The following is a 15,844-nucleotide window of genomic DNA, read 5'->3' as shown; positions in this document are numbered from 1 at the left end:
GTCCAAGTGCATGATTGCCATATTTAATTCGGAAAAAAAAGAAAATCGATTTGTAACTTTCGATGCCCAGAATTAAAATATTTATTACAGAAAAAGTGAAAACTCTCAAACGATATTTCTTTTCTCTTAATGTCTCTCAAACGACTCTCTAACGATTCGCATTGAAAAAAATATAAAAAAGTAAAGTGAGGGGGCCAACTTAACACTAGAATTTGAAATTGTTTTTACGGAGAAAGTAGGAACTCTCAAACGATATTTCTTTTCTCTCAAACCCTCTCAAACGATTCTCAAACGATTTGCGTAAAAAAAAGTTAAAAAAATGAAAGTGAGGGGGCCAACTTCACGGAGGTCCAGGCTTTGGGGCTTGTTTGGAACAAAGGTTGTCCCCTACAAACAACCTAGGTTGTCCCTAACAAAGTTTGACATTCGTGCTATTTTTCGAAAATTGTGAGTACTTAGTGGCTGTAATTGTGCAAAAATATTTTGATATTACAGTTTTAGTGAGATCAAGTGTATAAAACATGGTATACTGCTGTATTGTTGGTTGTAAAAGCCGTAGTCAGCGAAAAGAGAAAAACATAACCTTTCAATCGTAAGTACTGAAACTACGCACTTATTCACATGTATTCATACAAAATAAGGAAGAAAATACAAACCAGTTGTTTTTTACAGTCTTTGTAATAACTAATATGTTAAAATACGGGTAAAATTAGCTAAAATAAAATAGTATTTTTCGAACATTATGCGCCCAAACGCAGATGTCATTTGTGTCAAATAATATACTGTAGATCTGGGAAACAAGCGGCCATATTAAACTTCTTTTCAAATTGGTTGGTTATTACCCGTAAAAATAATACCACCATCTTGTTGTAAAAATTACCCTGAATTTAGGGGAAATAAATTATAGTATGTATAATGTATATAAATGAAACAATTCACATTTTTTATACTATTTTCAACGGATTTCAAAAGGAGTTTTTAATTCTGGTATATGCTGTGTTTTTAAATATTTGATACTTTCTTATCCCGTTGATTTTAAAGAGTATGCTTTTTAATTTGTCCCATGTAAATTTTGTTTCTTAGAAATTACAATCAAAATAGTTTAATATTAAGTAGTTTTACATGTAGTGTTCACTGTAATGATATACAGAGTAATTTAAAATTATATGACTATAATATTGGTATGTTTTTTGTAGCTTTTTATGAAGACTTAAGGCTTCGTGCATATCGAAGAAAAATAGGACATCGTTTGAATGCTCGTCTAATGGACCTAAGACTGAAGAGATGCCGCGCTTTGTTGAAGCGGTACGCGGGAAAAAAATATAGGGAAATTTTTTTTTTGAGTCACTCAAGACATCCTTGATTAAGGCTGCCGCCGATATTGACATGGACCTCGTTCGTGCTGCGATAGACGACTGGCCGAGCAGATTGAAGGCCTGTATTCAAAATCACGGATGTCATTTTGAATAAACTTTAGTTTCATAAGAATCTATGTTTTGTTAAGTTCAATTTGGTATATAAATGGTCACATAATGAATAAACTTGTTTCAATTATTTTATATTAAACATGTGACAGAATTTATGACCTGACTAAGTAATACTAAAAAAATCTGTTTACGTAATCTTAGTCACATAAACAAAAATTACGCATTGTTTTTTATATTTATTACGTTTATTAATTACAATTTAATTGGGAATATATAAATTGGTATATATTAAATTATATCGTAATTATTTATTTTCGGGACAAAACAAATAACTGGTAACCCCAATCCTTTTACTTATATATAGGTATAGTCTATAGTACTCTCTATCTGTCCCTTACGGGTGAACGCGCATGTCATATCTATATAATTCTTCATCTGAGATCGGTGCAAACTTTTCAGCTAAACCTGCCAATAGTAACGATCCGAGCGATCCGACCTCAGATTAAGAATTATATAGATTTGGCACGCGCGTTCACCCGTAAGGGACAGATAGAGAGTACTATAGACTATACCTATATATAAGTAAAAGGATTGGGGTTACCAGTTATTTGTTTTGTCCCGAAAATAAATAATTACGATATAATTTAATATATACCAATTTATATATTCCCAATTATATTGTAATTAATAAATGTAATAAATATAAAAAACAATGCGTAATTTTTGTTTATATGACTAAGGTTAGGTAAACAGATTTTTTGGTAATACTTAGTCAATATGTATGTACTTAGTATGTTTAATATAAAATAATTGAAACAAGTTTATTCATTATGTGACCATTTATATACCAAAATGAACTTAACAAAACATAGATTCTTATGACACTAAAGTTAATTCAAAATGACCTCCGTGATTTTGAATACAGGCCTTCAATCTGCTCGGCCAGTCGTCTATCGCAGCACGAACGAGGTCCATGTCAATATCGGCGGCTGCCTTAATCAAGGATGTCTTGAGTGACTCCAAAAAAAGAATATCCCGATATTTTTTTCCCGCGTACCGCTTCAACAAAGCGCGGCATCTCTTCAGTCTTAGGTCCATTAGACGAGCATTCAAACGATGTCCTGTTTTTCTTCGATATGCACGAAGCCCTAAGTCTTCATTAAAAGCTACAAAAAACATACCAATATTATAGTCATATAATTTTAAATTACTCTGTATATCATTACGGTGAACAGTACATGTAAAACTACTTAATATTTAACTATTTTGATTGTAATTTCTAAGAAATAAAATTTACATGGGACAAATTAAAAAGCATACTCTTTAAAATCAACGGGATAAGAAAGTATCAAATATTTAAAAAACACAGCATATTATTTATATATATAATTATTATATAATTATTACTAGAATTAAAAACTCCTTTTGAAATCTGTTGAAAATAGTATAAAAATGTGAATTGTTTCATTTATATACATTATACATACTATAATTTATTTCCCCTAAATTCAGGGTAATTTTTACAACAAGATGGTGGTATTATTTTTACGGGTAATAACTAATAACCAACCAATTTGAAAAGAAGTTTAATATGGCCGCTTGTTTCCCAGATCTACAGTATATTATTTGAGTCCGTATATTGTACGACCCGATAATGCACGGCCTGATAATTCATGTACAAACAAACCTTTGTTTGTACATGAATTATTGGGCCGTACATTATCAGGTCGTGCATTATCGTGGCTGTACATTATCCAGACCGTACCGATATTGTACAGCCACGATAATGCACGACCTGATAATTGGCGACCACTGGTCACGGAATATTAGGCCGTGCATTACTTGTACACGAATTATTTGGCTGTACATTAACGGTACGGGGGTGATATTGCACGGCCCGATAATTCATGACCACTTCCCTGATTGGTCAGCTCACCTGGTCTCTTATTGGTCAACAGATTATTCTGTCATTTATGGTTTGAGCCTCGTTTAGATTGGGATGAAGAAAAGAAATTTTTTTGCCACTATAACAAAAAATGTAACACAAATTATAACAAATAAATAAATAAAATAAAATAGCCTTTTATTCAGTTCTGCTTACAAGTTACAATAAAAATAACTAATATAATATGCTAGTGTAAAGGTTAACAGATTGAAAGTTAGAAGTTGAATAAAGTTAGTTACACGTTAGATGTTACTCTTCTAGTATATTCTTTTTGCTTATTTTCTGCAGATCTGTTTGCCAATCGGCAAAGGCCTCCTCCAACCTTTTCCACTCATTCCTTTCTCGTGCTACTCTACTCCAGGTCACTCCTGCTACACTCCTAATGTCGTCGCCCCATCTTTTCAGCGGTCTGCCTCTTTTCCTTTTTCCGTCTCTGGGGTACCACTGAGTCAGAGTTTTGCTCCATTTGTCTGGTCCTTTTATTGTGTGTCCCGCCCATCGCCATTTGAGCCTTCTGATTTTGGATGCTATGTCTGTAACTCTTGTCTTGCTTCTGATGGTACGGTTGTTGACTCTGTCTGACTTTTTTATTAGCAACATACACATGTACTTCTTTCCATTGCGTGCTGACATGTAGCTAATCTATTAGTTATGTTTTGAGTTAGAGCCCATGTTTGGCAGCCGTACATGAGGACAGGTAGAATGCAGGTGTTATATAGTTTGTTTTTAATATTTATATGTAACTTCTTATCTTTCATGATCTCTCTCATGCCCCAATATCTACTCCAACCGTTGCTTATTCTCCGCTCGACTTCTTTACGTGTAGAATCGTTTGGTGTCATTAGCTGACCTAGGTAAATGTATTCATCTGTATATTCAATTTCACTATTTTCTATGTTAATTGTGTTTTTCCTTCCATTGGTCATTACTCTAGTCTTTTCCGGATTTAGTTTCAGGCCTTTCTCACTTTCAGTTGCTAGCTCTCTTATCATTTTTTCAATGTCTTCTGATGTTTCAGCAAACAAAACTATGTCATCTGCAAACCGTAGGTGCGTGAGAGGAACACCGTTCACATTTATTCCAAGATTTCTCCACTTGAGGCATCTAAACACCGATTCTAGCACAGCTGAGAACAATTTTGGAGATAAGGGGTCCCCTTGTCGGACTCCTTTTTCCACTCGGAATTGTTTTCCTTTCTTTTCTAATTGAATCCTAGCGGTACTGTGACTGTATATATTTTTAATTAAGCGGATATATTTGTGTTCAATTCCTTGGTCTCTTAACGCCTCCCAAATCTTTTCGTGAAGTAAAGAGTCGAATGCCTTACTGTAGTCAATAAATGCGATGTAGTATGTGCGTTGGTATTCGTTGTATTTTTCTAACACTTGCCGTACTGAATGGATATGATCGATCACCGAGTAATCTTTGCGAAAACCTGCCTGTTCAATGGGTTGATGTTCATCTAATGTTCGCTCTATGCGTTTTAATATTATCTTAGCAAATAATTTATATATGTTGGACATGAGACTGATGGGGCGGTAGTTTCCAATTTCATGTTTATCTCCTTTCTTGTATATAAGAATAATATTAGACTCTGTCCATTGCTGTGTGTTGGTTGGATGTGGTTATGTCGGATCTTGAGAAGAGAAACGCTTATTACTTGTTCGAAATTTTATTAGCGACTCGCCATCTTTTACAAAGGTCATAGATAATTGAATAGATCATAGATCAATGAATCGATAGTTCGTTTACATTATTGATCATAGAGTAAATATCGATTATAAACTAACACTGTGGTATAATCTCGGTGCGTATGATGTCATTGAACATTTCTGTTAAAAAAAACTATCTCAAACAAAATGCGCTCAAAAGTAACTTAAAAAAAAACCAATTTCAAACAAAATGCACTCAAAAGTAACGTAAAAAAACAATTTCAAACAAAATGCACTCAAAAGTAACGTAAAAAAAACAATTTCAAACAAAATTCACTCAAAAGTAACATAAAAAAACAATTTAAACAAAATGCATTCAAAATAACATAAAAAACAATCTCAAACAAAATGCACTAAAAAAAAAACAAAATAATGTCATGAAAACTTCTTTCTTTCTTTCTTCTCTCTTTCAAAAACCCTCTAAACTCTAAAGAAAGTTCTCTTCTTTCTTGTAACATGTCTATATTGTATAATTATTGTTATTTCGCAGTCGGTGTCGGCCGAAGTAAATAGGTGACATTTTATATTTGAGATGTATTAGACATACTTACGTTTATGTCCCTACTTAGGCCGAAACCGACTCCAAAATAACAATAATTATACAATATAGACATGTTACAAGAAAGAAGAGAACTTTCTTTAGAGTTTAGAGGGTTTTTGAAAGAGAGAAGAAAGAAAGAAAGAAGTTTTCATGACATTATTTTGTTTTTTTTTAGTGCATTTTGTTTGAGATTGTTTTTTATGTTATTTTGAATGCATTTTGTTTAAATTGTTTTTTTATGTTACTTTTGAGTGAATTTTGTTTGAAATTGTTTTTTTTACGTTACTTTTGAGTGCATTTTGTTTGAAATTGTTTTTTTACGTTACTTTTGAGTGCATTTTGTTTGAAATTGGTTTTTTTTTAAGTTACTTTTGAGCGCATTTTGTTTGAGATAGTTTTTTTTGTTTTGAAGTCGGCTATTTTTTTTTCTTAAAATGTTTGTTTTATTTCTCAATTTTCAGTGAATTTGAAGTTTAATTACAAATTTCCTTAATACGTATAAGGACATAAATAAGACAAATAAAGAAAAGGACTTTCCTATTTAATATGTGTGTACTTCAATTCAAAAACTAATTTAGAATACACCAGATAACCACTTATCCTTTAAACAATGAAATAATTATCAAAATCGGTATACAAATTGAAAATTACCGAACTAATACATCGTAGCGTGCCTTTAATTTTGTCCAGCCGCGCGCCGCACTAGCATTTTTCGAATGCGCGTAGTTTTTAATAATTTAATATCTTCCAAACTATTGATCAGAATTACATAGTTTAAAGGCTAATGTAATCTGCATTTAATACTCTAGCCATCAAACATATTTATTTGGATAAGGATTCATATCGAATATAATATAAGAGCGCCGTAAGCTTACGACGCTGTTTTTCGTGTGCAATTTAATCGAAGTTTGTTCATAATAACATGGTTTTTGTGAGACATCCATAGATGATAGATATATGCCACCTGAGACTTTTATTTAGCAAATTTAAGGATCTATAATTACTCGATACATCATTTTAATGTAGGTCATATAGTTTGACCTACGTAATCCCAGAAAGCAAATTTGTGCTATTCATTGTAACGCGATGTAGCATTTTTCGTTTCCGCGTAATTTTATTCTTACGATATCTCCTAAACTATTAGACAGAATGATATAGTTTCAATTGCAAATATAATCTACATTAAATTCTCTTGATAATGAACATATTTATTTACATAAGGGTTAATACTGAACTTGAATAATAGCGTCGGAAATAGGACAAGAATTTAATTAATGTTTCGTAAAGAAAAGAATGGTTATTGTGAGAAAACTATAAAAGATAGATATATGCTATCGCGGACTTTTATTTAGCACATTTAAAGAGCTACAATTCGCCATACGTCATTTTGATGTAGATCTTATAGTTTAGCCTACGTAAGCGCTGAAAGCAAAAATGTCCCTAATTTTCGCAACAAATTTTGAAGCTTATTCAAAATCTACTAGTCTTCTAGTTATTTAAAAAAAAAACAAAAAAATGGGACCCACCTGCAAGCACTTCCTTTCGATTAAAATAATTTTTATCAAAATCGGACCACCAGGGGCGGAGATTCGCGGTAACACACATAAAAAAAAAAAAAAAAATTCAGTCGAATTGATAACCTCCTTCTTTTTGAAGTCGGCTAAAAATAGGTGTTATTACTTCTTTGGCTAGTTTCAGTATTTCGTTACTTATACCATCGGGTCCTGGTGTTTTGTCTTTTTTTTGTGTGTCTATAGCTTCCTCAACTTCGGCATGAACGATGCAAGGGATATTTGAATTGTCCATCAAAATCACTTTGCTTTCCATAGATTGGCATTCATATAGTTTTTTGTAATAGTTTGTGGCAATTTCTAATATTTCTCTTCTATTATGATTCCAATTTCCTTTAATGCTTTTCATTTTCAGCACCCAGTCCTTCGAGTTTGTCAATTCTCTATATGCTTTTTTGGCACCCCCTGTTTTGACAATGTAGTTTTCTATGATTTCCATTCTGCTCTGTTTCCTATCTCTTCTTATACTTTCTTTGATTTTTTTACTGATCTCTGCAAGCTGTTTTCTTCTATCTTTTATATGTTTTTTACTTATCAGGTGTTTTCTTTGTTCTAATAATTTTATAGTATTAGTTGATAGCCATTTTCTCGGTTCGCTTCCATTATTTATTTTACTAAGTTGAATTTGAGTTTTAAATTTTTTTTCTATCCGATTGTACTTTTCTTGCGTTCTCAGACTCGTTGCTATATTTTGAAATTCTTTAAACTTGTCTTAGAATGGTAACTAGTTGTTCTCCTTGATGCTTTCCGATCTTTATGGCTGCTATTTCTTGCTTGGGTCTTGGTTTTCTTGGTTGAGTTGTCTTTAGTTCTGCTCGAACCATTCTGTGGTTGGTGTTGAAGTTTAAATTGTTGATAACATTAAAATTAATAAAACACCTGTTTTTATTGGTCATTACGAAGTCAATTTCATTTTTTGTTTTGGTATCTGGCGACAACCATGTCCACATTTTCTTTTTCTTTTTTTTGTACATAGTATTGAGTATAGTTAAATTATTTTCAAGTGCAAAATTTATGATTTTTTCTCCATTTCTACTTCTTGATTTATTACTGTATGTATATGGTCCTACTACTGTGCATTCGCTTGTACGTCGTTCTCCGATTTTGCCGTTGTAGTCGCCCATTACAATTAAGTTTTTGTGAGCATGTTGCCTAATTGCGTCGTTAAGATTAAGGTAGAATGTTTCTATTGTTTCTAAGTCTGATTGTTCAGTGGGTGAATATATTTGTATTATAGACCACGGTTTATCGTATCCTGGTAGCTTCAAATTCATAATTGCTATCCGCTCGGAGATCCCTATAAAACCTTCTATGTACTCTGTAAGGTGTTTTTTGATAACAAAGCCAACTCCGTACTGGCCTGGGGTTGTTCCTATGTAGTACAACAGGGAATCTTCGTAGCAAATAATCCTTTCTCCTTCTCGTCTCACTTCACTGAGACCGACAATGTCCCAGTTAATTCTTTTTAGTGCATACATTAGTTCTATATAGTTTTCCTCATTCTTCAGTGTGAGTACATTTAGGGCTGCGATATAAATTTTATTTGATCTTGGAGATTGGTTTTTTATTTTTGGAGGGTTGTGGTCTCCATCCCCCACGAGGACCAGTCGGCTTGGGGAGTTAGTATTTTGTCTGTTTGTACGTTTTTATATTTTTGTTGGGTATTCGGTTTATCGGTTGTCAGTAGTTGCTACTGGTTATTGTTTTGTACCACGGACCTGCTCGGTTGTCCGAGTGGGCGGAGAGGTGAACTCCGACGTGGCGCGTCCCCGGGTGCTGGATAGGGGAACGCCCCGGCCTTCTGCCGGGGTAGGGCTTCGGCCCCGCGAACCAAACACTGGTAGGTTAGCTAGGTTAGTTAGGTTAAGTAGGTTAGTTAGAATAGACGCTCGCCGCAAGGCGAGCGTCTATTAGGCTAGTTAGTTGTGTAAGTTAGGTTAGGCTGCGGGCCCACTTGTGGGCTCGCAAAAGAGAGGGCGGCGCTCGCAGATGGGCGAGCGTCTATTAGGTTAGTTAGTTATGTAAGTTAGGTTAGGCTGCGTGCCCACTTGTGGGCTCGCAAAAGAGAGGGAGGTGACCCCGAGCTGAGTACAGGGAAAGGTGAGGGCGAACCTATAGGTTAGTTTAGAGTAGGCTAGGTTAAGTTAGTTAAGGTAGGTTAGGGTGCGGGCCCACTTGTGGGTCCGTACATGAGAGGGCGGCGAAACCGAGCTGAGTAACTGCCCTTTTCAGGGCGGCGAAAGGTGAGGGTAAGCCTTGAGCGTGGTGGGTGGCGCGGCCCAATAGGGTCGTGGCCGTCGGTCGGGACGTGGGAGCACGACCTCGGTAGCACTCTGCTTGCAGAGCTGTTATGCGATGGCGTGTGATCCTGCGTCCCATCGCGTAATCCCGGTGGCCATCACCGGGACCGCGGGCCCCTGTCTTGATCAAGACGGGGGCCAAGAGGCGGGGTCTCTATAAACCCTAGGCGGCACCAGCGGGGGAGGCGGGGATTCCGAACCTGCATTGCACGGTGTCGTCTTCAAGGAGCGCCTAAGGGTGCAGCGCCCAATCCTAAGGTCTCGCGTGCTGATAGGATGAATGGCTGGGGGGGAACCTAGTCGCTAGCGCTAACTGGGACCACACCCATTAAAGGAAACCCAAAATGAATGTAGAGTTGAAAGATAATCTACCCCAGGGTGGTACCGGCGATACCGGAGAATCCACCCCCGGGCCTTGCCCGGGCAGCCCCAACGTATCTGGGGGGGGCACTGCTCTACTTCACGGCAATGCAGTTGTGCCGGCCGCGGGTCCATTCAGTGACCAAATAGCGATGCTGTGGAAAGGTAAAGTACCAACACGGAATAGACGAGGGCGAAACGTTCGCCCTTACACGACGACAGGAAGTCGGGTAGTTGAGAGTGAAAGTGAGGCATCAGACGCCTCATTCATGTCAACCGCCACGGCAACAACCGATAAAGCGAAAAAGATTTCTAAGCCAGCACGGGGAAAAAGACGTCTGTCCAAGACAGTTTGTTCAACCGACAGCGAGACACCTACCGCTCAACCGGCTAAGGTGCAGGCAACCAACGCGAACGAGATGAGACAACAGTTTCTTTTACCAAAACCTATGGAGGGAGATAAAACAGCCGAGGAAGACATGGAAGACACGGCGCGAGAGGCTGCAGAAAGACGCGCAGCCATCAACGTGGCTCCCGGTGTACCGTGTGATGATCGCACTGCTGCGGCGTTAAGCGATCAGGTACTTACCGACATCGGGGTAATCATGCAGGTGGCTAATAAGTCAAAAAATCTAAAAGGGACATTTGTACGGGCACTAAAAGACGCAGCTATGTCCATCAAAATTGCAGTTGACACCCTACATCTCAGAACATCAAGTGAAGAAACAGTCAAGCTACAAGAAGAAAACACTCGTTTGCAGGGTGTAATCCAAGATCTTAAGAAAGATATGGCGGATTTGCGTAAAGAGGTGGAGCATATAAACAGAAGGTCGACTCCTACACCTATTAATGACACTGATACGTCCCAGGGAGTAGCCAGCGTCGTTTTGCGCCAGGTCGGGAGGATGATAGATGCGAGGTTCGAAGCATTGGAGGAGAGACTCCTGCCAGCGAGGCGCACTCGTCCTCCCTTAGCTTCTGATAAGCGCAGTGAGTCAGGGTTGGGGACGGCTGATGGCAGCAACCCGCAAGAAGAAAACTTAAAACGAACTAGTTCCCAACACGTCGAGCCCGAAAAAGTCAGTGAAAGTTGGGCCACTGTGGTGAGACGTAAAAGCCGAAACAAAAAGAATAAAAACAATGTAGGACTCCAAACCTTATCTGCGGGTAACAGTGGTTTAAGATCAGCGGAGAATAGTCGTTATCGGCAACCTAGACTTCGTACACCTAAATCCGCGGCTGTAGTAATTTCTCTCCAGCCCGGAGCTGAAGACCGAGGCATCACTTATGCTCAGGTGCTGGCAGAGGCTAAGCAAAAAGTTGATCTTGCAAGTCTCGTAATCACAGCGATGCGATATCGCCAGGCTGCAACTGGAGCTCGTATCCTAGAGATCCCAGGGGAAGGAAGTGGTGAGAAAGCAGACTCTTTAGCCGAAAAGCTTAGAGCATCTCTACCTATCGACGTTGCTAAGGTGACAAGGCCAATAAAGTGCGCTGACATGCGTATTACTGGCCTGGATGATTCGGTGACTGTTCAGGAAGTAATAGACGCAGTTACCGAGCAAGGAATTTGTCCTAAAGAAACAGTGAAGGCTGGCGAAATTCGTCGATCAACGTTTGGTACTGGGATTTTGTGGGTGCGCTGCCCGGTTGCGGCAGCTAAGAAAATCGGTAGTGAGGGGAGGTTGTTGGTGGGCTGGATTTCCGCGAAAGCTCAATTACTACAACCCAGGCCAACTCGATGTTACAGATGTCTACACAATGGGCATGTGCGCGCGCAATGTACCACTGAGGTGGATCGTAGTAATCTATGTTACAGATGTGGTCAACCCGGCCACAAAGCGGTAACATGCTTGAGGGATCCAAATTGCCCACTTTGCTCTGCAGTGAATAGGCCTGCCGATCATATTTTGGGCAGTAAGCAGTGCTCTCCGCCTAAGCCAAAGAGTGGGAAAAGCGTAACTGCTAATCCACCGAATGAAAGACCTACACCGATGGAATCGATGATAATCAATTGATTCAATGGCCTCCTATCGTCTCCTTCAAGCGAATATCAACCACTGCGCTGCTGCTCAAGATATACTTTTACAGAGCATAAAGCAGTGGCTAATCGATATTACGGTAGTTTCCGAGCCGTATCTTGTCCCACCCTCGCAATATTGGGTGGATGATACAGACGGACTTGTGGCCATCATATCAGCGCAAACTGCTCAAATGCCTCCTCTGACTATAATAACTAAAGGTAAAGGCTACGTGGCAATTGAGTGGAAAGGGATTGTCATTATCGGAGTGTACTTTTCTCCAAATAGATGCCTGGCTGAATTCGAGGATTTTCTGGCAGAACTGGGAACTCTCATCAGGCAAGTGCAGCCTCGATCAGCATTACTGATTGGGGATTTAAATGCAAAATCTGGAGTCTGGGGGTCCCCTGTAAGCGATCCTCGTGGCGAAGTACTGGCGGATTGGATGACGATAACCGGCCTGCTGGTTCTAAATCAAGGATCAGTAAACACTTGTGTGCGAAGATATGGGGGATCCATCGTAGATGTTTCTTTCGCATCCCCATCTATCGCACGTCGTGTTCGAAGCTGGAAGGTACTGGAAGATGTCGAAACACTCTCAGACCTCTTTACATCAGGTTCGACATCTCTGATAGCTCAGAATTCTCCATAACAAACTATACGCGGAGACATAATACTTTGACGTCTACTAGAAGGTGGTCTGTAAAAGGATGCAATAAAGTTGCGCTGGAGGAAGCATCCATAGTTCAAGCGTGGTTGGACCCTCCACCTGGAAATATTGACGTTGAACAAGAAGCGAATTGGTTTGGACTTGCCATGGCCCAAGTATGCAACGCCGGTATGCGCAAAATTTCTCAGTGTTGGCGTCCGAAACGTCAGGTGTATTGGTGGTCTTTAGACATAGCTAATCTGCGGAAGCAATGTGTGGTAGCTAGGCGACGGTATGCTAGGTATCGTAGAAGACTACACCGCGACGTTAATTTGGAAGTCCAGCTATACGCAGAGTATAAAGAGCGCACCAAAGCCCTCAAGCAGGCCATCAAAGAGGCAAAGGTTCGATCGCGGGAGGAACTGCTAGAGACGCTTAACCGTGACCCTTGGGGACGCCCATATAAAACTGTAAGGGGGAAAATTCGACCGTGGGCGCGACCGCTTACAGAAACCCTGCAACCTTGTGTTTTGGAAAACGTCTTGGCTACATTATTTCCCGGTCAAAGTGAACACTCACCACCACCACCGTTAACGGAGTCTTCCCATGACGAGCAACTAGTAGTGGAAAAGACCTCACAAATGGAACTTGATAGCGTAATTTCTAAACTACGAACTAAAAACAAAGCTCCGGGGCCTGACGGAGTACCTAGTCGTGCATGGGTTTGACGCTTTGGGAGACCGGTTACGTAGGCTATTTGACGCCTGTCTTGAGACGGGCCAGTTCCCATCCAAATGGAAGACTGGAAGACTCGTCCTCATCAGGAAGGAAGGACGTTCTGAAGACTCACCCACCGCTTTCCGCCCAATTGTCTTGCTAGATGAAGTCGGTAAACTTTTTGAGCGGGTCATTGCCCGTCGGATCATGGAACATCTCGGTTCAGTAGGACCCGATCTATCGGACCAACAATATGGCTTCCGAGTGGGTCGTTCGACGTTAGAAGCTATCATGCGAGTTAAGGCCTACTCGGACGAGGCAATAGCGAGGGGTGAGGTACTTTTAGCAGTGTCTTTAGACATCGCAAATGCATTTAACACCCTGCCTTGGTCGTGGATAAGGGAAGCACTAATATTCCACAGGTTGCCCCTCTATTTAAGACGGATAGTTGCTGATTATCTCTCTGGCAGGTATATTTCGTACACTGGACACACTGGTGATCTGGTGAGAAGAGAAGTGTCACATGGTGTTCCGCAAGGCTCCGTTCTTGGCCCTCTATTGTGGAACATAGGATATGATTGGGTTTTGCGTGGCAACCTGCCCCCTGGCGTGAACTTAGTTTGTTACGCAGATGACACGCTTGTTACAGCTCGAGCAAGTAACTTCGATGACGCAGTCCGTCTCGCGTCCATATCCGTTGAGCAGGTGGTTAGCAGAATTAGATTTCTGGGTCTCAGCGTGGCACTCAATAAATCTGAGGCTATGTGTTTCCACGGACCCCGTCAAGCGCCACCCCGTGGGTCATTTATCAGTGTTGGTGACTATCGCATCGAAGTTACATCTAAAATGAGGTATCTCGGACTTATCATTGACAGCCGCTGGAACTTTCGGGAACACTTTGCCCAGCTAGCCCCTCGATTAATGGCTGTGGCTGCTGCCTTAAGGCGACTATTGCCAAACCTGGGCGGGCCTGAAGCGAGTAGCCGCCGTCTTTATCTGGGGGTCGTACGATCTATGGCCTTATATGGTGCACCTGTTTGGACGAGGGCCTTAACAGGACATACCGTCGCCCACCTCAGGCGACCACAAAGGACTATGGCCATCGGAGTTATACGTGGCTACCGTACGATCTCCTTTGAAGCGGCTTGTGTGATGGCAGGATCCCCTCCTTGGGATCTGGAGGCTGAGGCACTTGCGGCTACATATCAATGGCGTGTTCAACGTCGAATAGCTGGCGAAGAAATTTCCCCTAGAGAATGGCAGTTACAGAAGCGCTACGCCCAGCAATTGTTGCTCGATAGGTGGAAAGAAAGGCTAGCCCACCCTAGAGCAGGTTACAGGACAATTGAGGCCATAGGACCGGTTTTATCCGAGTGGCTAAATAGACGACACGGTTCACTGACTTTCCGGTTGGTGCAGATTCTGTCGGGGCATGGGTGTTTCGGCAAATACCTTTGCCAGGTAGCTAGGAGGGAGCCGACACCAGTGTGCCATCATTGTGGTTGCCAGGAGGATACAGCGCAACACACGCTAGCAGAATGTGAAGAGTGGGCTGTTCTACGCCGTGATCTGTCCTCAGTTGTTGGGGATGACCTCTCACTCCCAGTATTCGTTAGGGCCATACTTACGAGCGAGAGGTCTTGGAGCGCCGGTGTTGCCTTCTGCGAAGAAGTGATGTCGCAGAAGGAGGCTGCGGAGAGGGTCAGAGAGAGGAACAGCCGTGACCCGATTCGTAGCCGGAGACCTGGACGCAGAAGGAGAGCCTACCAGGCTCTCTTGCGCCCCCCATGAGCGTAGTCTAGACGGCGATAGCCATATGCCTATCGCTGTCCAAACCTAGTTCCGGTGAGGGACAGTTAATGTTGTGAGCTGGCGGGTATGGGAGTGTGTGCCGGAACTCGTGCAGAGTTTATGCCGTCAGGATCACGGTAGTGTGCGAGAGCGTTCCCGTGTTCCTGGCACAAGGCAAGAGAAGGTCACCGTGGGGTTTTAGTCGGTGCAAGCCCGACATAACCTCCCTTGTTCCCGCAAGGGTGGTATGCGTAAGGCATTTCCCCACGTATATAAAAAAAAAAAAAAAAAAAAAGGTTAGGGTCAGTGGGGCGTCGCGGTGGCAAGCTCAAGCGATCCCGTGGCGCCCCACATTATGGTCATGAGGGAACAAGGAGGTTTAGTGGGTATGCTCCCATTCGGGGAGAGAATCTCACATAACTCGCGTGTGTTCCCCGAGGCACGGAGTATGCATTAAGCATTCCTCCTTGGAAAAAAAAAAAAAAAATGGTTATTGTTTTGTGGGATGCTCGTCAGAGAGTTGGAACGTGTTCTCATGATATCAAAAGCGTTTGTACGGTTAGATTTGATATAATAGCGCCGTAAGCTTACGACGCTGTTTTTCGTGTGCATTTTAATCGAAGTTTGTTCACAATAACATGGTTTTTGTGAGACATCCATAGATGATAGATATATGCCACCGAAGACTTTAATTTAGCAAATTTAAGGATCTATAGTTACTCCATACATCATTTTTATGTAAGTCATATAGTTTGACCTACGTAAGCCCAGAAAGCAAAATTGTGCTTTTCGTGTAGCATTTTTCGTTTC

General features: G+C 40.7%; 1 protein-coding gene across 1 annotated transcript; it reads left to right on the top strand.

Annotated features, from left to right (window-relative positions):
* The first annotated feature begins 9,840 nt into the window (after nt 1-9,840).
* On the top strand, nt 9,841-11,874 carry LOC106716864. Its single transcript, XM_014510505.2, has one exon. It carries the CDS (start codon nt 9,841-9,843, stop codon nt 11,872-11,874), a length of 2,034 nt encoding a protein of 677 aa, XP_014365991.2.
* The last annotated feature ends 3,970 nt before the right edge of the window (nt 11,875-15,844 follow it).

The sequence above is a fragment of the Papilio machaon genome, chromosome W (assembly GCF_912999745.1).
Source record: "Papilio machaon chromosome W, ilPapMach1.1, whole genome shotgun sequence".
Taxonomy (NCBI): Eukaryota; Metazoa; Arthropoda; class Insecta; order Lepidoptera; family Papilionidae; genus Papilio; species Papilio machaon.
This window is presented reverse-complemented; position numbering and strand designations above follow the sequence as displayed.

Bases quoted from the DNA above. Each gene is read 5' to 3' on its own strand.
- LOC106716864 (XM_014510505.2), top strand. From the start codon at position 9,841: ATGAATGTAGAGTTGAAAGATAATCTACCCCAGGGTGGTACCGGCGAT.